We start from the raw sequence: 21081 nt of genomic DNA on the forward strand, positions 1-21081 counted from the left end.
TGGCATTGGGGGAAGGGTCTCCTCAGCCATTTGGTCTTTGTGCTTCAGTAGGATGACACTTGAGGAGAGGTGGTGGGTCTGGCAGAGATGACTCAGCTGACTAGGAGGGGAAGCGGAGAGGTAGCTATCACTATAGCTATCTTAAGAGATAGCTAGCCATGACCATAACCGTCTTACAGCTGAGGAAACAGAGGCTGAAAGAGGCTAAGTAACTTGCCCCAGAGTATGGTAAATTAGACATAATCTGGAATTTACAAAGCATGGATTGCCATAGGCGTTTGGATCTGAGACTAGAACTCCAGAGAGAAGTTAAAGTTGGATTTGGGAGCACTAAGTCTTTAGGGTACCTGGAAAGTCTTGGTGGGTGTGCTCAGCCAGGCGGAGTGTGAAAACAGGGCTGGGAAGAGCGTCTGGTTCAGAACTCAGGAAAGCACTGACGCCCTGCCCAAGTTGGTCTTCTAGGATGGACAGACCCGCTTGGTCCTCGTGCAGCCAGGGCTGAGGCAACCCTCGGGCATCCCCTCAGTCCCAGAGCAAATCAAGAACCTAAGCAGCTTACCAAGACACTGCAAATGGGCCCCAAGCACCTGGATCGTCGGGGCTGGCCCCGGATTTCCTGGGGCCAAGGATGAGGGTCCCATTTACAGACCCTCTGAAGTGGGGGGATACAGCGCCCACGCCCGGGGGTGGGGGAGTGGGGCTGAGGGAGCACGGATGCAGCATGTAGGGGGCTTCCAAGAGGAGGCTTAATCTCCGTCTAGGCATGAGGTCCCATGTGTAAAGGGGTGGTCTCCTCAGATACGGGGTCTTGTCTCAGATGTTAGGTGCGCAGCTTTTTCTTCAGGTGAGGAGAGATGCAAGAAATTCCCGCAAATGGGTGGGCCTTGCCCCCGCGCCCTTCGCTCTGGACCAAAAGAGCCACGGTAGCCCTTGCAGCCTTCTTCCCGCCCCCGCCCCCCACAGTACAAAGGGGCGCGCCGGTCCACCCGGCGCACGGCCAATGGCACGCAGGAGACCCGGCACGGCCAGCAAATAGCGTGGCAGCAACGGCCGGGCAGGCCCCGCCCTATCCCGGAGCCCCGCCCCGTCAGCCTTGAGGGGGCGGGGCTTTCGCGCTTTTTATTTTTTTTGCGACCCGCCGAGTTTAGCCGAACCCGGCCGAGCCTAGCCGAACGCAGACGGGCGTAGCCGAGCGGAGCCGAGCCCAGCCGAGCTCCGCGCCCGGGGCCGCCTCCGCCCGCCCGAGCGGCGCCGAGCGAACGAGCGGCCGCGGCCGCGGAGGAGGCGCCGCCCCAGGGGGAGGAGGAGGTGCCCGCTCGCCGCAGACCGCCCGCGGCCGAGGCCGCCCCGGTGGCGGCGCGGCGGGAGCGGCCGGCCAGGCTGTGCGGCCCAGGGGCAGGGCCGGGGGAGGGGACGTCGCCCTTGTCCCCGCCCGCGGGCTCCCGGGACCCGCCCGCGGGCGCGCACCGGGCTGCAAGCACAGGTAAGGCTGGGGGCGGGGGTGGTGGTCTCCCCGCCCCCGCCCCCGTACGGGCACGGGGGCCGGGAACCAGAGACCCAGGGGCGGACTGGCTGGGGGATGGGGGGGAAACAGAAGAGACCGAGACCCCCCGCAGGGACACGCCGAAAGGGAAAGACAAAAGACCGGGGACAGGAGAGACTCGCGCAGAGCCCTCCGAGGGAGATTCCTGGGAGACGGGGGAGAGAGACACGTCCACGGGGGGCGAAGGACGCCGCTGGGGAGGAAGAGAGACCCCCTTCCTGCCCTCCCCCCATACATTCACACGGGGAGACTCTCAGAGACGGGGCGACAGAGAGACCCACCTACGGACGGACAGCGACTGCGCTCGGAGGCACACAGGTGGGTGCAGAGGGACGCGGACACGCGGACACGCGGCGACCCCCTCTCGCCTCCCGCCCCCGCGAAAGCCCAGCCGGTCCCGGGCAGCGGCAAGACCGGGTGCACACAGCCCGGCACGAACACCCCGCCGGGCCTCCACAAAGTTCCCTCTGTGTGTGCTGGCCGGCGCCCTGGGCGGGCTGGACCAGGCGGCCGGCCCAAGCCCTGCTCGCTGGGAGGTGCTCAGGCCACACAGGTCACATCCCCATCCTCCACTCTCCCACCCACTCCCATGGATGCTTTTGGGGGGGTGGGGGCGGAGTGGGGCCACTGGAAGCTCAGTGGGCAGGGTCAGACCCCACTGGTCCCTAAGGGGCATAAGATAGATGCTGTCGCCTCCAACTTCCCTTTGTGGATACAACCGCTATCCGGCTGCCCAGGGGCAGGCCTGGGGGCTGGGGGCTGGAGTATTGTGGGGTGTTCAGGCCTGCTGGGACCCAAAGTCCTCCATCAGGGGGCTCAGGGAATGGGAGTGGGCTCTCTTTCTCCCCCTCTCCTTGGAGACCTCATGCTTGTCCTTTGCTCTGTGTCCCCTTCCCCCGCCCCCCTTCCCCCAGGCTCAGGATTGCTGACAAGGCCTCCACATCCCAGGAATCAGTGAGCGGACAGGAGCGCCCCCTCGGAAGGGAAGGCCGGCTGCCCCGAGTCCACCTCCCTCGGCATGGGCTTGGCCACTGCGGTGGCCCGGCGGTGTCCGCTGCTCTGAGGGTCGCCCGTCATGGGGGCAGCCCTCTCCCAGGGTGCCCTCATCGCCATCATCTGCAACGGCCTGGTGGGCTTCTTGCTGCTGCTGCTCTGGGTCATTCTCTGCTGGGCATGCCACTCCCGCTCGGCGGACATTGACTCGCTCTCCGAATCCAGCCCCAACTCCAGCCCTGGCCCCTGCCCCGAGAAGGCACCCCCGCCCCAGAAGCCCAGCCATGAGGGCAGCTACCTGCTGCAGCCCTGAGCGCCCCTGGTCCCCCACTCACCTGGAATCGGGGGCCTGAGCCTGGCGGCGGAGACCCAGAACCTGCCCCTCTGGAGCTGGATGTAGCAGCCTCGAGTCTCCGGCAACTGGTGGGGCTGAGAGTGACGGGGCCTGGGAGGACGGTTCCGAGCTGGTGCTGGGGCGGGGGCTGTCTGGACTCTGCTCTGTCCCAAGGGCTAGGCTGAGCACCTCTGGGAGGCCCCCCGGGGTTGGGGAAGCAAACTGGAATCCATGGCAATAACGGGAGGCTGTCCCAGCTGGGCCCCTCCTCGGGTCCTCCCCCTGTTTGGTGGACAATAAATGGAACTGTGGCTCTATCCTGAGGTTTTTCTTCTCTGCACGAAAGCCCCATAATAGGAAAAAAAAAAAAGAAAAAAGCATGGGGTGGGCTTCCAATGAATTTATTTGTGCAGAGGAGGGGGTGGGTCATGGTGGGGGGGAGGTTCCTGGGAAAGGTATTGGGACAGGGTGACCAAGGCACGACCTGACCACGAATGGGGTCACATACTGGGGGGCTCAGTCAGGGCCTGGGGGCTGGGTTAGGGCAACAAGTACCAGGAGATTAAGTGGGAGGGACAGGTCAGATGTCAGCTCTTGGTCTTCACTTCCCTCACCAGGTTCAGCAGTTTGTCAAATTTGGCGATCTCCACCGCAGGACCCTTTTGCACTTCTTGCCCCTTCTTCTCCTGCGAGGAGAAAGGGTTAACACATGAAGGCCTTATCTCTGGGCCCCAGCGGCACCTCCTGCCCACTCCTCCCCAGCCCAGTTACATTGTGGGGCTTGGGGCCACACTCAGCAGTGCTCAGGGATCGTTTCTCGGCAGGACTCGTCGTATCACATGTGTTGCTGGGGATTGAACCTGGTCAGCCATGTGCTGGGTCCAGCCCAGGCCAGCCATGTGCAAGGGAAGTCCTCAGCTCCTGTGCTATCTGTCCTGCCCTGCCCAGTTGGATTCTGGATCCCTGCCTCCCCGCAAGGTCCTCTGGGAATCTCAGGGGGACATAGGATCCTGAGAGTGATGGGAGAGAAGGAGCCGGCCCCGGAGCTCTTAGACCTTGGGACCTGGGCTCACCCCTCTCCCAGGAAGCTCCTGGGCTGAGTCCCAGGAAGGAGATGGAAGGGGGATATCTGCGGAGGGAGCTGGGTGCGCAGGAAACCACCCGGGCCCTCATCCCCTTCTCTAATCTAAAATCTGCAGGGCAGAGGTGCCATGTGGGGTCAGCTGCTGAGTCAGACCCAGCCCAAGCAGGGAAGGATGTGAGGAAACCCAGGAAGCAGGAATCACACCCCCTCCCTTGTGATTCCAGATGTCTTTGGGGGACAGACCCTCAGAGGAGCAGATCCTGTGTGTGACCCTCACCCCCGCCACAGGGCACTTGAGTGCTTTAGCTAGTAAGCTGGGCCTGAGGAGGAGTCTAGGTGCTGGTGGGGTTGGGTACCACTCACAGCCCCTGAACTGTTGGTACCTCAGCACCCACCTGCCCTCCCTTCTGTCTAGGCTGGGCTGGGTTGGGCTGGGGCAGTTGCCACTTCCTGCCTTTGTTGGGTTCCAGAGCCCCTGCCCCCCACAACCAGCCACCTGTGCCCACGGGTCACGGGCACCTGCCCAGCCTTGCCGGCCAGGGCCCAGCCTGGATCTAACCTGGCCCTCTCCTGACTGCTGACACCACACGGAGCTCAGTTTTCCTCCTGGAGTGACCCCTGCACCTGCTCCCAAATCTCTCTCCCCACCTGCTGTTCCCCCATCCCCTTGCACACCCTGGATGCAGAGCAAAGGTGTCCTTCCCCTTCTCTTGCCACTGTCCCTCCGGAATCAAGCCCTGTTTGTTGTTGCTGTTCTTGTTTTTTAAGCCACACCCTCTTGGTTTTTTTGGGCCACACCCGGCTGTGCTCAGGCTGACTCCTGGCTCTTGAGTTCAGGGGTCAGTCCTGGCAGTGCTTGGGGGACCACGTGAGGCGCCACGGATCAAGCCTAGGTCGGCCCTGTGCAAGGCTATTGCTGTGGCCCCAAGCTCCTCTTCCAGCCCCATTCTCTGGGAGTCGGGGGACCTGCCTTGCCTTCAGTTCCCTAGAGGACACAGAGCCCTTGCCATTTCCAGAACCTCATCTCTCCATCCCCCCTCTGCACACACCCCTCATCTACAGTTAGGGAGATAAGAGCTCTCAAGCCGCCGATGAGCTGGGCTTTGACATCAGTGATGGAAAGTTCCCTGGCCCAGGAAGCCTGTGGCTTCTGTGGCCCCGGCTCTGGGACAGGGACGGACGGGAGCTGCCGCCTGCGGGGATGGCAGGAGAGTTTGTAGGCTGCCAGGGTGATGGCAAGTGCACAGGAAGTTCCTTCCTCCCACCCCTGGATGTCGCCCCTGCAGGTGATCTCTCGGCCCCTGTAGGTCCCCCTCTGAGTTGGAACTGTTCGAGATCCTTGTCTCCCCCGGGTCTGGAAGGGCTGCACAGGGTGTGCCCGCATCCTACTCCCTCTGGGAGTTCCCCAGGGGGTGGGATGACTATCAGTCCTCCCGCTGGGCTGTCCAGCCCTGCCAGCTCGTGCCTGGGGGCTCATCCCCCGCCTAAATGAAGAGCAGATTTGATCCATTCCACAAACTGTGCTGCTTCTTTGCCCCTCCCTCCCGGAGACCAACTAGCTGGGCTCAGCAAAGAGCTTCAGACCACGCCCGAGGCCCCCCCCCCCCATCCCAGCCCACCACAGCCTCTGGGCCACAGCTGCAGGCGCTTAACAGCCTTCTGAGTATTTATAGCCAAGTCCACCCCCTCCCCCAGCTGGCTACAATTACGGGCTGGGCCAAACTCCCAGTCCCTGCCCGCCCTGGCCGAGGCGGGGGAGCAGCCAGGCTGGCAGCAGGGTGAGGGTGCAGGGCCATGGACCCCCGTCTTGGTAGGGACATGGCAGACAGGTGTCAGCGGCTCCGAGACAACAGACCCTGCCCCACGCTGCGGCCAGTGTCTCAGTCCACCACCAGGACGGATGGCCGTCGGGGCAGCTAGACCCAGTCCAGGCCTGATCAGACCCTGACCGGGATAGCTGGCAGAAAGCGGCTTTCATGTTCTCGACTAGCACCCAAATGGGCTAGGCAAATCCAGGGTTTGGATATTTTATTTTATTTCTTTTGGGGGGGGAGGAGGAGGGGGTTGTTTCTTTTTGGTTTGGAGCCACACCCCACGTTGTTCCAGGGTTACACCAGAGTTGGTTCTTAGGTGGGGGTGTCAGCATTTGGGAAGGCCATTAACCCAGGTCAGAGGTTACTGAGCATGGGGCTGGGGGGCGGGGACCATGGGGTTATGGGGATCAAAATGAACCTCCCACGTGCAAGGCTCCTGCCCCTTGAGCTGTGGCCTGGCTGGCCCTAAGGTCTGTGTTCTTCAGTCTGAACCGGGACTTGGAGATCTCACTTTGAGGTTGGGGCTCTGGACTCAGTGGCCTGTGTCTGGCGCCCTGGGGCTCTGGGCAGGGTCTCGGGTCATTAGTGAAGCCATCAAGGAGGCAGAGCTGAAAGGAGGGCGCCCTGCTGCTGACCTAGTTCTCTCCTCCGGCTGCTCTCCGCCCTCCCTGATACACCCAGCCACCACTGCCAAGAATGCAGTGACTGAGCTCGAACCTCTACCTGGGTGACCTGATCTGAACACGCTTCCGTGTCTCCCGCTGTTCTCAGGCCCAGAGTCCTCTGCTCACCAGACAGCTCGCCCTGCCCCACCCCGGAGCCCCACGGCAGGCTCAGCTCTCATCTCCCACAATGCTCCTCCTCTCTTCCTTTTATTATTTTGCCATGCCCTGCAGTAATTGTGGAAGAGAAGGGGTAGGGCTACCACCTGTTCAGTGCTCAAGGGTCTCTCCTAGCAGTGCTAGGGGGGACCATGTGGTAGTAGGGATTAAACCCGGGACTCCCACATTCAAAGCACGCACTCCAGCCTATTGAGCCATTTCCCTGCCCTCCCCCTTTTAAAGAATTTCAGTTTATGGACCATCACCAGCAGTGCTCAGAGTCTACTCCTGGCTCCGTGTCAGGAATCTCTCCTGGCAGGGCTCAGGGGACTGTCTGCAGTGCCAGGGTTCAAACCACTGTCTCAGCCAAAGCCACTGTACGCACGGCAAAAAGCTGCTCCTTTTTTTTTTTGTTTGTTTTTTGTGGTTTTTTTTTTTTTGGAGGGGGGTTGATACCCAAGAGGTGCTCAGGAGCTATTCCTGGCGTGGTGCTTAGAGGTCACTCCCAGTAGTGGACCAGGGGACCATGCAGTGCTGAGGGTTTGAACTGCATGCAAAGCCTGTGCTCCAGCCCGTGGAGTCACCACCCTTCCCCCCATCCCATTCCTTAAATAAGGAACAATACCACTTGGACCCCAGGTACTTCCAAGCCAGATAATGGGGGCCCAGCCCCTGGTCCTTCCCTAGTTCCCTTCTCTCCCACCATCCTGGAGACTGTCTCCTGGAACAGAACACCCCCCTTCCCAACCCTTACCTTGGGCATCTTGCGAAGGTTGGGGGAGAGCTTGAGGCAGATGATGTGCCCGCGGTCATCACCCACGATGATGATAGGGTGGATAGGGTTGAACTGCACGTGTGTGATCTTGTTCTTCTTTTTGGCCACCACGGGCTGGCTGCAGATGGCTTCATACTTGTTAACAGACAAGTCAAACACGTGAACCTGTGAGGAAGCAAGGGGGTCAGCCCGTGGGGTGGGGCCCCAGCCTGGCACCCTGGAATGGGGGGGCGGAGTGGGGTTGGGTGAGAGAGGGTATCTGTGTCGGTTTCCAGTGTTCCTGTGGTTGAAGGACTCAGAAGGAAAAGTCTAGGAGAAAATTCAAGTTTATACAGAATCAAGAAGAGTGGCTAGTGTTTATTGAGCATTTACTAGGTACAAGGTTTAAGTACAAGCTGGTGCTGTTACTATCCCCATTTTATAAATGAGCACAGAGGGTCTTCCTTCTTGCTAGTAAGTGGCAGAACTAGGCTTTACCTCATGAATATGGGCAAGTACTTGGCAGAAGTGCTCCATGCACACTTGATCTTATCCTCACCACAACCGAAGTGTGAGTCCTGGATAAGTCTTGCCTGGACGAGCCTGGCGGTGTCCTAACTGGCCTCTTTGCACCCACACTGGCCTTTCCAAGTCCATCGCTGAGGGCGGTAGACAAACTTCCCCCTGTGGGGAAACTCCTCCAGCCAACTCCCTTGGCATGTGACCAACCCCTCCCAACCTTTCTCCCAATTTCTCAGTCTCATCTTCTACTCTCCTTCCTTCACTTGCCAGACCCCAGGCACATTTGCCTGCCTGTCCCTTAAACCCCTCAAGCTCATTCCCACCTCAGGAACTTTGCACTAGCAGTTCCCTCTGTGTGGGAGCACCCGCAGGTCATGCCTCTGCTTCACAAGGTCGGTCCTCCCTCATTCAAGTGAGCTCTCAAAGAGACTACACAGCCCTTTCCTTTTATCCTCTCTCTGTCCCTTACCCCACTGTAGGGACCCACCGGGGATACTGGTCTCTATAGTGAGGTAAGGGATAAATGCTGGTGTAAGGAGGGTCCCCAAATGTCCAGCAGCTGGGAACAGTATTCCAGGTGAGAGGAATGGGAAGGCAGGATTGGGGGCCCCCAAGGCACCCCTAATTGGATTCAGAATATAACCCCCGAATCCCCAGGCCCTAAATGGGAACCGGGCACCAGTGTGGGCAGTGAGCACTGCTGCCACTCAGCAGCTAGGTGACCGACTCAGAGTACTGAGTGTTCAGCACGGTCCTTCCTGGGCAGACGTTGCTCCCTTTATGCTAAAGTCCATAAGGGGAGCTAGGTTGGCATCTAAGACTCGTCTCAGAAAACATCTTCATTTCTGAGCTCTCGCCAGTTCTTTAAAAAAAAAAATTTTTCCCCCCTCGGTTTTTGCACCACACCCAGCAGTAGTTGGGGCTTACTTCTGCCTCTGCACTCAGAGATCACTCCCGGTGGTGTTCTGGGGACCATATGGGGATGGTGGGGATTGAACCTAGCTGCTTTCCAGGCCCCTGTCGCCAGTTCTTAAAAGTCTCACAGATCCCTACCATTTCCTGTCTCAGATTGTGCACCTTCACCCCCGGATGGGGGCCTCACTGCCTTTCGGACACTCACCATCACTCACAGCACCAGCTCCCCACCCTTCCCCAGGGCCCCATGCCTTGGGACCACAGGGGATTCCTCACTCCCCAGAGTCCTCTCCTTCAAGACCAGCAGTCCCTCTCCCCCCTTGCTCCTTGAGGCCCCTGGGATGAAGAAGCCCTCTGAGGATGGGCTGTAGACAGCAGGGCCCTCGAGAACATCCATCCCCATCCTCCTCTGTCTGAGCACAGGGCAAGCTCCCCGGGAGGAAATGTCTTTTTTGTTTATTTTTTTGTTTGGGGGCCATCCCTGACATGCTCAGGGGTTACTGCTGGCTCTGCACTTAGGGGGTCACTCCTGGCAGGCTCAGGGGACCATATGGGAGGCCGGGGGAATGGGAGCCCGGTCAGCTGCGGCCAGGCAAGTGCCCTATCCGCTGTAACTATCACTCCAGTGCCTGCAGGATATGCCTTGAGTCCTCTCTCTCAGTCTGGGTCCAGGCAGGGGGACACTCACTTTCCCGTTGGTGGTGACGGCTGCAAACACCGTGGAAGAGTAGGGGGCCCAGGCCACGTCCCCCACGGCAGCATTGAGGTCATAGATGAACATCGGGGTCCTGCCGGGGCAATGAGGGGCAGAGCTCATGGCTGCAAGGACTCCTCCTGCCCGAGCCCCAGAGCCCCCGAGCCCCGGGCAGGCTCCTCACTTGACGGTGTGGTCCCAGATCTTCACTGTCCAGTCAGAGCTGCAGGACAGGAAGACCTTGGTGTGGTACGGGTTCCAGCTCAGGGCGTCCACTGTCATGTTGTGGGCATCAAAGATGTCAAGGTACTCACTGGAGTAGGATTTCGAGCACTAGGGAGAGAAAAGAAGGGGTGGGGTCGGGGGGTCAGGGATGACCCCAGAAGTCAGTGGCAATCACATTCCTGGGGTGGGGGTGGGGGTGGCTCTGGAGCACTGGGGCATGAGATTCCTCTGGTGTCCCCTGAAAGGCTGACACGCTGCTGGCTGCATGCCCCTCCCTTAGCACAAAGGAGAGTGATGGATCATGCCACCAGCCTGACCGCTGATGGGAAAGTGCTGGACCCCCAGCATTGGGCCAGGCAGAAAAAGCCATTCTGGGTGGAGCAGGTCTGGGAAGAGCTCGGGTGCAGTGTGGCTCAACTCACTCTGAGTCTGGCCACGGTGTATGGGCAAAGAGAACCCCAGACAGAATCCTGGGAACGGTGGCAGAAACCTGCAGCCACTGAATAGCAGGTGCAGAGATTATCCCCCCCCTCCCACTCCCCTGTGGAACCCACCTCCTGATTTTCCACTGGGGGGTCCGTGAGGCTATTAGCAGCCCCTTGTCCCTCCCTCCTCTTCACAGCTGCCTCTGGGGGAGCGGAGGGGGGGCTGGGGACCTCTTTTGCATTCCATCCAGGCCTGGCTGGGCCTCTGGGGCTCCGGGAGGCTGCCTGTAATTAACATTCTGAATCTGGGATCCTAAGAAAAGCTGCAGCAGAGCTATTTCTGGCCGGATGGTCACCTACTGACACTGCGACCTGGCAGAGACTGGCCAGAGGCTCCGTCCCACCAGACAGGAGGCACTGGCATTCGGAGAGATTTTTCTGATCAGTTGAGGTTCAAATCTCCGGTAGGAAATATCCCAGAAAGTTCTAAGTCTTCCACCCCCACCCCACTCCCACACTTCTGTCTTCTCCACGGCCAAGGGTGGGGGGAGGAGGAGAAGGCCCAGAGGGAAGGAAGTGAGGCAGGATTAAGGTTGTTCTCTGCATTCTGTTTTAGTTTCAGGGATCCACACTCAGCTGCTCTCAGGCTTACTCCCGGCTTTGTACTTGGGATCAGTCCTTGCAGGGCGACCCCACGGAGTGTCAGAGATTGAACCTGGGTCAGACGTGTGCAAAGCAAGCACCCTACTGCTATACTGTGCCTCCGGCCCCAGCCGTCTGCTTTCTTCGTCTGTCCTACACTCAGCTCCTTTTCCGGCTCCGCAGAAATGTGTCCCCTGGGACCTAGATAGTCCAGGACTTCAGGTTCTTGCCTTGCATGCAGCCCACACCAGTGCAATTCCCGACACCACGTAGGGTTCCCTGAGAACCACCAGGAGTGATCTCTGAGCACAGAGCCAGGAGGAAATCCTGAGCATAGCCGGGTGTGGCCCTTACCCCAACCCCCCAAAACCCAACAAAAAAAGAAGAAAAAAAAGCCTTCTCACGTGGCTGGAGGGAATGTACAGAGGTTAAGACAATTGTCTTGTATCATGTTTGACTTGATTAGAATTCATGACATCATATATGGTCCCCTACTACAGAGCCCAACTAGCCCTTCCACACTGCTAGGTGTGGCCCCACTCCAAGGGAAAAAATAAAAAAGAGAGATAAAAACATATTCTCAGCCAGTCTGGGAAGTTAGTTCAAAGGTTGGTATGCTTGCTGTGCGTTGGCATAGTCCCCCGAGCATTGCCAGAAGGGACCCCCGGCCACAGAGCCGGGAGCAGCCCCCAAGCACCACCAGGGCTAACTAATGTCCTGTCTCCCCGCCAGGAGCCTTAGAACCCAGGGACTGGGGGATGGGGGGTGATGTGCACAGCTGACACGGGCCCCAAGGCCAGAACAGAGTTTCTGAAAAGCAGGAACCTCCTGGACTCAGTTCCAGCAGTTCCGTGCCAGTGCAGTGGGGATCAGTGGGGAACAGTGGGGTACTATGAGGGGCAAAGGTGGGGAGTGGGGGAGGCAGCAGGGGAGCGGTAGGGCACAGTAAGGAGGCCAGTAGGGGACAGTGTGGGGGGCAGTGTGGGGGGCAGTGTGGGGGGCAGCAGGGGGCAGTGCGCCTTACCTTATAGATCTTGCCCTCCTCCGTGCCCACTATGAACAGGTAGTCGATCTCTTTGTGGAAGTCAAAGGCGGTGCCACAGCCTGGGGAGGAGAAGACGTGACCTCAGCAGGGTTGGGGGTTCCAGGGTGAGGCGCCCCGCACCCCTCCTTTGCTGGCGCCCCTGGAGACAGGGCAGGGGCGTGGCCAGCCCGAGCAGACACAAAGCAGCGGGCCAATGCGCAGCAGCAGCAGCCGGGAGCCGGGCCTGGGTAAACACGGCAGGGACTGAGTTAGAGAGGGTCGGGGGTCAGGGTAAACAGGGACAGGCTCTGCAAACAGGGACAGCGGCGTCTGCATAAACAGGGAGGGGGGTTGAGTAAACGGGGATGGGGGACTGGGTAAACAGGGGCCTCATCTGCATAAACAAGATGGATCTGCATCTCGCCACCTGAGCAGCCTCCCGGGACGGGTCTGCGCTCAGGGCGGGCACCTGTCTAAACAGCGGGGCTGCACTGGGCCGGCCAGTGGGCAGGTGAGCCAGGCGTCCGCGCCGCCTCCGCTTCCGGTTCCGGCACCCCCCACACACACACCGGGGAGGAGGGCGAGGGACCGTGGGCACCCCTGCTGGGGTCCTACCCATTGTGTGCAGCTGCAGGCCCTCCAGGCTTTCCGAGCCATTGCCCTGGACCTTCAGCTTGATGACGTCCGTGTGCACCAGCTCGCTCTGCGGCCACAGAGAGGGGGCGTGGGCGCGTGGTCAGGGGACAGGGCCGGGGACCCTTAAGCCATTCGGCTCCCCCAACTCTCCCCATCTCTGGCTCTCTGGGGACCAGGTACCTTCACAAGTGTCCAAGACACGATCCTGCCGTCAGAGGACACGGAGAAGAAGTTCAGGTTGTTGTCCATGTCGTCTTTCTGCCACTTGACCTAAATCATGAGGGACTGAGGACGCGGGGAGCCTGCCTGGGTGCCGACTGAGGGAGGGGAGCCAAGCGGGGCTGCTCCCATGACCCCCTCTGAAGTCCCAAAGTGAATCCTTGGTGGTCCAGAGCATTGCACCTTCCTTCCCTCCTGCCCAAGGGCTCTGAGTCTCCTTCTCTCCCCAACACTGGGGAGGCACATAGGGCCAGCCAGCCAGGGCACTGCCCAGTGTGACTGCTTCAGCAGCATTGTTGCCCACCACCTCCTGAGTTGGTCCTAGGGGTCAGGCCGGGGACCAAAGGCAGCCACGTGGGGCCCCACTGTCTTCCACAGGTGCGTCCTAGAACGATGGGGCCTATCTCCCCACCAGCTTCCCCGTGTCACAGGAACCCTCACAGCACGTGCGTGTCCTAAGGAATAAATGAGATGACGGACGCAAAGCCCTGAGCTCAGAACACAAGCTCTGTCGAGTGAGAGCGAAGAATGCCCTCGGCTCATTTATCATGGTCATTCTAGGAGCCACGGCTCTGCCAGGGGGTACTCCCTCCCCCCCCCCCCCCCCGCCCCGCTCCTTTCAGCCTCCAGCTCTAGGCCTGGCCCTCCCGTCCTCAGCGGACTCTCCGTGGTTCCCACCTTCACTTCACCACCAGCTCCTGCTCCTAGAACATTCCTGCCCGGTCTCTGCTCTGAGCAGCATTTCTCCAGCTGCAAATTGAGGTTAATAATGCCGCCCCATCCAAGCGTCTCACGGCTGGGAGCAAACATATGGGAAAGTGTTTTTTGGAGACTGAGCTGTTGTCTTATGAAGATGACACGCTTGAGGCTCAAGTTTCTGCTGCCAGATGTGGAGGCCTGGCCCAGCCATGTCCTAGCGAGCTGGGGCGGGGCTGGGTGCCCAGAGCGTTCTGTCCTCTGGCTCCCTCCAGACCTCCCAGGCCGGGACCCCCAGCCCCCACTCCCCGGTGCCAAGCAGAGATCCAGTGAACCCCAGCGTTGTGCCCAGAACCAGAGTCGCCACCAGGACTTTGAAGGGATGAGGGCGGAGGAGTGAGGAAGGGGGAGGAGAGGGGAAGAAGTTTGTTCCTCCACCCCCCTCTCTCTCCCCCACCCCAGGCCTGGTGGATCCGAGGAGGAGCCGAGAGGGGAGGCGGGAGGGCGGGCTGAGGCCTGCCTGGGCCTGTCTGGGCAGCCAGTCCTCTTGCACTTCACCGAGGGTACAGCGAGAGCCCCATAGCGCCTGTGAGACCCCTTTCCTGCTGCGCGAAGCAAGTCCTTGTAAAGGGGGAAGGTGCGGCGGGGGTGGGGGGTGGGGGGGTGGGAGGTGTCAAAGGCCTGGCTCTAAGAGGCGCGAGGGAGCTGCAAAGGGAAGTGTTTAATGAGCAGCCGCCAGCGCTCATGGAAATTGTATTTCACACCCCACTTAGCAGCCTGATGCCCAATGGGGGGTGAAGTGTGTATTCAGGAGTGGATTGTGTGTGTGTGTGTGTGTGTGTGTGTGTGTATGAAGAATTATCGGTATTCCTGGGTGGAGCAGGGATGGCAGGAGAATAGCCAGGAAGCAGGTGGGAAGAAGAGATGGAGCCATTTCACTACCCCAGCTTCACTATCTCGTTTTCTTGACCTTTGCTGATTAGGACAGATGGGCTTGACCCAGTCTGTTGCCATATCCTTCCAGCTTCTGTCGTGTGTGTGTGTGTGTGTGTGTGTGTGTGTGTGTGTGTGTGTGTTTGCACACGTGTATTCATACACCTCAACCAGCAACACACACAGTGGTGGTGTGTGTGTGTGTGTGGTGGTGGTGTGTGTGTGGTGGTGTGTGTGTGTGGTGGTGTGTGTGTGTGGTGTGTGTGTGTGTGTGTGTGTGTGTGTGTGTGTGTGTGGTAGTGGTGGTGTATTGGGTCACACCCAGCAGTGCTCAGGAGCTAGTCCTGGCTCTGGGAACAGGGTGTGCTCTCAGCTTCACCTTTTATCCAGAACTGGGGTGTAGGGGGCACCCTCTCCACCTGGCACCCCGCAGTGTGGGCGACTGAATCGGGGTCCTGAGGGATACCAGGTGAGCCCCTGCCCCAGTACGGTCTCTCTGGCCTGTCCACCCTCTTGCCAGCCACTGGGCTTTTGCACCAGCACTTCCTTGGAAATCAGAGAGTAAGAAAGTCTGAGCGCACTTGCCGGGAAGCTCCTCATCAGGAGGGTGCCTGCACTTCGCCGGGGTCCTGCCCCCGACCCCACTGCCCTCTCAGGCGGGGTGTGTCTGTGTCACCGCACACAGGGCCCTCCTTGTGTCCTCCATTGGCCTAAAACTTTAGTAGACTCACCCTCCACCTCCAGGAAGCCCTCCCTGACCCCTGCTCCCCTATCCCGAACAATCTGGGCACCCCTCCTCAGTACCCTCCCCCACCCCGCTCCACAGACCTCTGGAGTAATTTGCATCTTGTCCAGTCCTGGTCAGTACAGTTGTGGATGCCCCCCAGAAGGCACCCCAGAGGCCAAGACCTGCAGCGACCTCAGCTCCCAGTCAGGGATGGGAACAGAAGGCTGGGAGGGGGACAGAGTGAGGGAATGACGGAGTTGAAAGGGGATGGGACAGTGAGCCCCTGAGAGACTGGAGCAGGGGGTCTTCCAGACCAGACTGACCAGACGGGGGCAGGGAGGTACCAGAAGGCCACCCATCCCCCTGCATCTGCCCAGTGAAAGGGAAGTGGGACTCCTGCTGCCCCTCGCACCCACGGCCTGACTGAGGAGAGGGCTGGCCTTGGGCACTCACCCCCTCACCTCCTCGCCTGCTCCTGGCTCGGGTCCTGCTTGGCCCTGGCATCTCTGAGGGCAGGGGCAGCCCCGGGGACACAGCTTAGTCCTGGAGCTGACTCCAGGGTCCTCCTTGGGGGCAGGGTGCTCCCCTCTGGAGGTGATGAACCTCGCCCAGGTCCTGCCTGGGAGGTGAGCTGCAGGGAGTAAGCTGGGTGGCAGGGGTGCCCATGCCCCAGCTCCCCGCACATGGTGAGGCTGAGAGGGCGGCGGCGGCGGCGGAGGATGGGGAGAGAGGAGAGTCAGCCCCTCGTGGGGCCAGCAGGAGGCAGAAACTCAGCTCAGGAGGGCCCAGGAAACAGTGAGCACAACCAGGGGGCTCCTGGGCTGTCAGCGCCAAGGTGACTTCCACGAAGAGACTGTGGGGGTCCATGCCCAGGGCGAGAAGGTGGGACATGCTGAGCTGAGGGTGTAACCTTGCCCCCGATGCCCAGCAAAAAATTCTGTTCTGTGCCTCTCTGGGGAAGAGGGGTGCTTCCTGAGAAGGCTCGTAGACCCGGCTCCCTGCCTCTGGGGAACCCCCTTCACCCAGGGAAGTCCAGGGTACCTGGCACAGAGCCAGTGGGCTTCCTGAGCTCTGGGCTGTGGATCCCACACTTACAAAATCCCAAGATGGGGACCTCACCCATGCGGGGAGCTCCGGGAGCTCCAGATATCAGCCCCTCTTACCTGCAGATCCTCACCCAGTCTCCCTAGCCCCACACCCAGCCCCTCCAAGTGCACACTCCCCTCTACCTCCCCTCCCCCCTCCCCCTTCCCCCCCACTGACCTGCCACACAGGGTCCGTGTGTTTGCCTGATTTGGCCGAGCTGCGGAAGGAGGGCTGGGATTGGGGCTTCTTGAGGTTGTAGACGGCCACATTGCCATCGTAGTGGCCCACGACCACCAGGTACGGGTGGTCCTTGTGCATGTCCAGACACATGATGCCGCTCTCGCTGCTGAAGGCGAACTCGGGGAAGCTGGGGTTCTTCATGCTGTACAGCAGCAGCATGCCCCGGCTCTGCTTCATGAAGTCATCTGCTCCGGAGAGAGCGGGCCGCTCAGTGGGGCCGGGCCGGACTACAGCGGGGAGGGCGTTGGCCTTGCGCATGGCCACCCCGGGTGACATCCCCGGCATCCCGTAGGGTTCCCCCGAGCACCACGAGGAGTGATTCCTGAGCACAGAGCCAGGAGGAAGCCCTAAGTATCGCCGGCTGTTCCCCCCTCCCCCCAGAAAGAATGCCGGCACTCAGGGGTACACTCCAGCTTGCTGCTCTCCAGCCAGCAGCTTCTCACAGGAAGACCCAACCTGCAGGCACGGCTACAGTCTGCGATCCTGGGGCTGAACCCTGCCAGGAGAAGCCCTGAGCACTGCTGGGTGTACCCCCCCACCCCCCCGCAAAAAAAAAGAATGTACCTGGTGGGGGGTGGGGGGATGGTTCAGTGGTTAGAGCCCATGGTTTGCATGTTTGAGGAAGTTCCACTGGTTCTCCCTGCAGCACACACACACACACACACACACACACAAATCACACATACAAGCATATACATCTATACACATTTAACACACAAATCACATCACATCACATATGCACAGGTATACACATGGAAAATGAAGGTGTGTGGGCTTGGGGAGGGGCAGTTTTCCTGGACAGGGCTCAATGCCCAGCTCAGAGGCAGGTCGCTGACTGCAGAGGCCTCAGGAATGTCCCTGCACTCCTCGCTGCCCAGCCAAGAACAGGGCCTTAGGGTAGGCTAGCTTGGAACTGCCCATACGCCTCCCCACCTTCCCCCTTGACCTCTGCAGCCCCAGGCCCCGGTCCTCGGAAGCTTGCACTCTCACACCGCACCAGCTCCCAGAATCAAGAAGTTTGGGGCCCCATCAGGAAAGATGGCTGCAAGGGTTGGGACTCAGGCTTCACATGTGGGCACCCTGGGTTCAGACCCTGGCACTGCTGGGGGGCGGGGCGGAGCAGTCTCCAGCATGGGGGGGGTATGACCCCCTCCCTGACCTCCCCCAACCATCCCTGCCCAGGGTCACCCCCAGGCCTAGCCCTTGGAGTGCTCAGCAGAGGTGTGTTGGGGGGGTGCCTTCCAGCTCATTCCCACTCTTGTGTGCTCTCCTGCACCCAACCTGGAAACACTGTTACTCCCTGCCACAGCCCAGAGCCAGGGCGGTGGAAGTGTAGGCAAGGCTGTCTTGTGGGGGCCCTTCCGCTCATACCGGGGTTCCCCCCTCCTCTTGCAACCCCCTCCCCCAGGGCTTCTGGCTCTGCTCCTGGCAACAGCTGGCCTGAGCCTCCCCACCTCCCAGACCCTGTCTGGAGGAGGGCTCCCAGCTGGGCTGGCTCTGCAAGGAGCGGGTCCTTTCCTCTCTCTTCTCCGAGGCTGCAGAGGAAGCGACGGGGCTGGCTCAGGGTGGGTCTGGGCCCTGACCCGAGAGATCCCCGCCCCTGCACCCCGCAGCTGGTGCCTCCTAGGAGCCAGGACTCCTAGGAGCCGCCGCTGGGAGCTGGGCTGGCCGGAGGCGGGTCAGGTCGAGGCTGAGGCCAGCTGGCTGGCTCCCAGGGCCGAGGCCACTCTCCTTGCCAATCTCCCTGGCCAATCTGGGACTCCTGGTCACCTGCGAGGAGGGTCTGCCCTGGGAGACAGGGGCCAGGGCTGCAGCCTGAGCCCAGGAAAGGGCATACAGAGTTCTCGGGGTGGGGGGTGGGGTGGGGGGCGTCTGGGGGAAGATGCCTCAGCCCCAGTGCTGGCTGCAGCTGTGTAAAGCAGGAGCTGGGCGACTTCCAGACGCGCCCCCCCCCCTCCCGGGTGCTCAGGACCCAGGGAACACAGGGCTGGGGGTGGGGGAGCTGCCGTCTCTCTCCCGCCGGCTCCAGCCTGGCTCCTGAGGCTGACTGCGGGCAGGGTGCCACCTTTCCTGCTGTATCACCCAGGGCTCAGCCTGGGCTGAGTGACAGCCCAGTGTCTGGAGGGCTGGGGGACGGAGGGTGCCGTGCGGTTCCCAGGACCTTGATCTGGGTCTCCCCTGGGTTGTCCTGAGCTTGCCTTCATCCTGGGTCATATGCCCTGACAAGGACCCTACCACCACCACCACACATACACACACCCCTTTCTTTTTTGGGGGGTGCAGAGGGTGTGTTAGGGTCACACCCGATGGTGCTCAGGGCTTCTGGCTCTCATCGCTCCTGGTGATGCTCAGGGGACCAGATGGGACCTCTTGGAGCAAAGTGGGGTCAGTTTTGTGGAAGGCATGGCACACTGGGCCTCTGTGCCATCTCTGGCCAAGAAGCCTTCGACCTTCTTATATTTATTTTGGTTTGGGGCGACTGCAGTGATAGCACAGAGGGTAGGGCGTTTGCCTTGCATGCAGCCGACCCGGGTTCGATTCCTCCGCCCCTTTCGGAGAGCCCGGCAAGCTACCGAGAGTATCCCGCCCGCATGGTGGAGCCTGGCAAGCTACCTGTGGCGTATTCGATATGCCAAAAGCAGTAACAACAAGTCTCACAATGGAGATGTTACTGGTGCCCACTCAAGCAAATCGATGAACAATGGGACGACAGTACTATAGTGCTACAGGTTTGGGGCCACACCCAGGGTTGTTCAGGGCAGACTCTAGTGTCCCTTGTTACTTGCCACCCCCAGGCCTCCACATAAAGGTGCCCACTTCTCACTGCAGTTGTTACCTGTCAGCCCCCCACCCCTGGGAAAGCAGAAAAAGCTCAGTGCCCCACTGCCCGCAGCCCTCCTCTCCCCTCCTTCTAGTCTGCGTCTTGCCCATCCCTGAGTGAATGCACCATGCCCTTCTCCTCCTGGTCATGATGGACAGTGGGCCGCATGTCCATCTCAGCACCCTGAACTGGTGCCCTCCTGATGACCACCACCACCCTGTGGTCCCCCCTAGGGGCCCAGGGCTCAGGCTGCCAGTGGCAGCCCTCAGACATCACTGGCACGGTGCCACCAGTCAGCAAACCATGGTTCCCCCCGCCCCCCGCTAGTCCTGGCGTCTAGGTCACCTTAGGGCCTTGGCTCCCAGTGAGCCTGGGACCTTGGACCCCGAGGGTCTGTAGAGTTTGTCCCGAACTCTACAGACCCCTTAGCAACTCAAGCATAAATAAAGTTTTCTACTCCCCAGTGGGCCGTGTCAAAAGGTAGAGACGCTGATGGCGGGGTGAGGCATCGATGAAGGGGTGTCTACGAGCATTTAAGGCTAGGGAAAAGGACAGGAGGCAGGGAGGAGGGCAAAGAGGAGACCTGGGGGGGAAGCGATCCCGGGGGGGCCAGTGGACGCTTGACCTTAGCTGGCCTCCTCTCGGTGCCTCTCCCCGTCTCCAGGAGCTTTCTTTCTTCTCCGGGAGAGTCTGCGTGGAGGCGTCCCTCTGCCCGTCTCAGGAACATCAACATTGTCACTGTTATTGCTTGTGGGAGTGCTCAGGGGTTACTCCCCCTCTGTGCTAGGAACAAGCAGCTCCAAGGACGGAACTGGGTGTCCTGCACGCAGAGCCTGGGCTGTGCCTGTCTTACTCTCCCCAGCCCCTCAGGCCTTGTTTGTTTATCAGGGATCTTCACCTGCTACTGAGTGAGACACGGAGCGGAGCGAGGGCACGAGCCTGGCCCGGGTGCTCAGGGGCCTTCTCTCTCCTGTGGGCAGGGAGGGTCTCCTCCGAGCCTTGCAGCACTGGATAATCCCAAAGGTCTCCCTCCCTCTGCCGGCCTCTGCATTGGTTTGCAAGATGCAGGGACCAGAATGAACACACATATCCCACTCCTCCAGCCCCACCCCCAACAGCTCTCAGCAGGCGCTAGTTTTGGGGGAGGGGGCTAAGTCAGTTGGTGCCCAATGGGGGAAGGTGGGATGTTGTCAGACTGGCAAGGACCAGTGAAGCTTCATCCCAGGGCTGCACCCCTGACCTGTAGGTAGCCGGTGGAGGTGGTGGGGGCGGGGTGTGCTACTCCGGAGCCTTCTGGCTGTCAGAAGCCTGGCCCCTGCCCAGGATTCAAGGAGGGTAAGGACCCAAGCGATGGGACAGTGGGGAAGGTGCCTGCCAGCCCGGGTCCCATCCCTGGCACCACATATTGTCTCCTGAGCCCTGCCAGCCAGGATCCCTACCGGCAGAGCCGGGAACAAGACTTGAGCATGGAGGTCTCCTACCCCCCCAAAGACAAACAATAAGCACTTCCAGGAGGACGAGGCAGGTGGAGGGCTTTCGGGGCTCAGGCCGCAGCCAGGTCAGTGGCCACCAGCGAAGCTGCAGCGACAGCAGCCAGAACAGCCAGGCGGCAGGTGCCAGGCCGGCCACCTTGGTGCCTGCTTGCTTTTTTCTTGCTTTTTAATAAGCCCCTAATTGAGTTATGCAATAACGCCTGGGGGTGGAGTGTGATGGGCAGAATAATGCCACTCCCTTCCTCCCCCCGCCCACCCAACCCCGTCCTGTCCCGGGAACGCCAATGTCCTAATCCCCAGAACCCACAAATCCGTTACTCTGCACAGCAAGAGAGGCTTTACAGATGGGACTGAGTCAAGGAGGGCGAGGAGACAAGGGGCGGGGGGAGGCAGGAGCGGCAAAAGGAAGGTGACCACCACTGGGCAGGGAGGGGGCAGTG

At 60.5% G+C, this 21081-nt stretch overlaps 2 protein-coding genes across 5 annotated transcripts in view; one reads left to right on the plus strand and one right to left on the minus strand.

Annotated features, from left to right (window-relative positions):
• The first annotated feature begins 1258 nt into the window (after positions 1–1258).
• ENHO (energy homeostasis associated) lies at positions 1259–3187 on the plus strand. The gene is made up of 2 exons (XM_055138952.1): positions 1259–1483; positions 2458–3187. Exon 2 carries the CDS (start codon positions 2619–2621, stop codon positions 2847–2849), a length of 231 nt encoding a protein of 76 aa, XP_054994927.1. The 5' UTR covers positions 1259–1483; positions 2458–2618; the 3' UTR covers positions 2850–3187.
• A 78-nt stretch (positions 3188–3265) lies between these two features.
• Positions 3266–21081, minus strand: part of DNAI1 (dynein axonemal intermediate chain 1) — a 76526-nt gene continuing 58710 nt past the window's right edge. For all 4 annotated transcript variants that reach the window (XM_055124003.1, XM_055124004.1, XM_055124006.1 and 1 more), the window contains exons 13-20: positions 16265–16512; positions 12607–12696; positions 12406–12493; positions 11791–11870; positions 9659–9807; positions 9469–9568; positions 7344–7529; positions 3266–3556 (exon numbers count right to left, since the gene is read on the minus strand). In XM_055124003.1, the coding sequence (XP_054979978.1) occupies positions 3458–3556; positions 7344–7529; positions 9469–9568; positions 9659–9807; positions 11791–11870; positions 12406–12493; positions 12607–12696; positions 16265–16512 (1040 nt within the window). In that variant the 3' untranslated portion in view covers positions 3266–3457. The remainder of the gene's footprint in view (positions 3557–7343; positions 7530–9468; positions 9569–9658; positions 9808–11790; positions 11871–12405; positions 12494–12606; positions 12697–16264; positions 16513–21081) is intronic.

This window comes from Sorex araneus, chromosome 1, assembly GCF_027595985.1.
Source record: "Sorex araneus isolate mSorAra2 chromosome 1, mSorAra2.pri, whole genome shotgun sequence".
In the NCBI taxonomy this organism is placed as follows: Eukaryota; Metazoa; Chordata; class Mammalia; order Eulipotyphla; family Soricidae; genus Sorex; species Sorex araneus.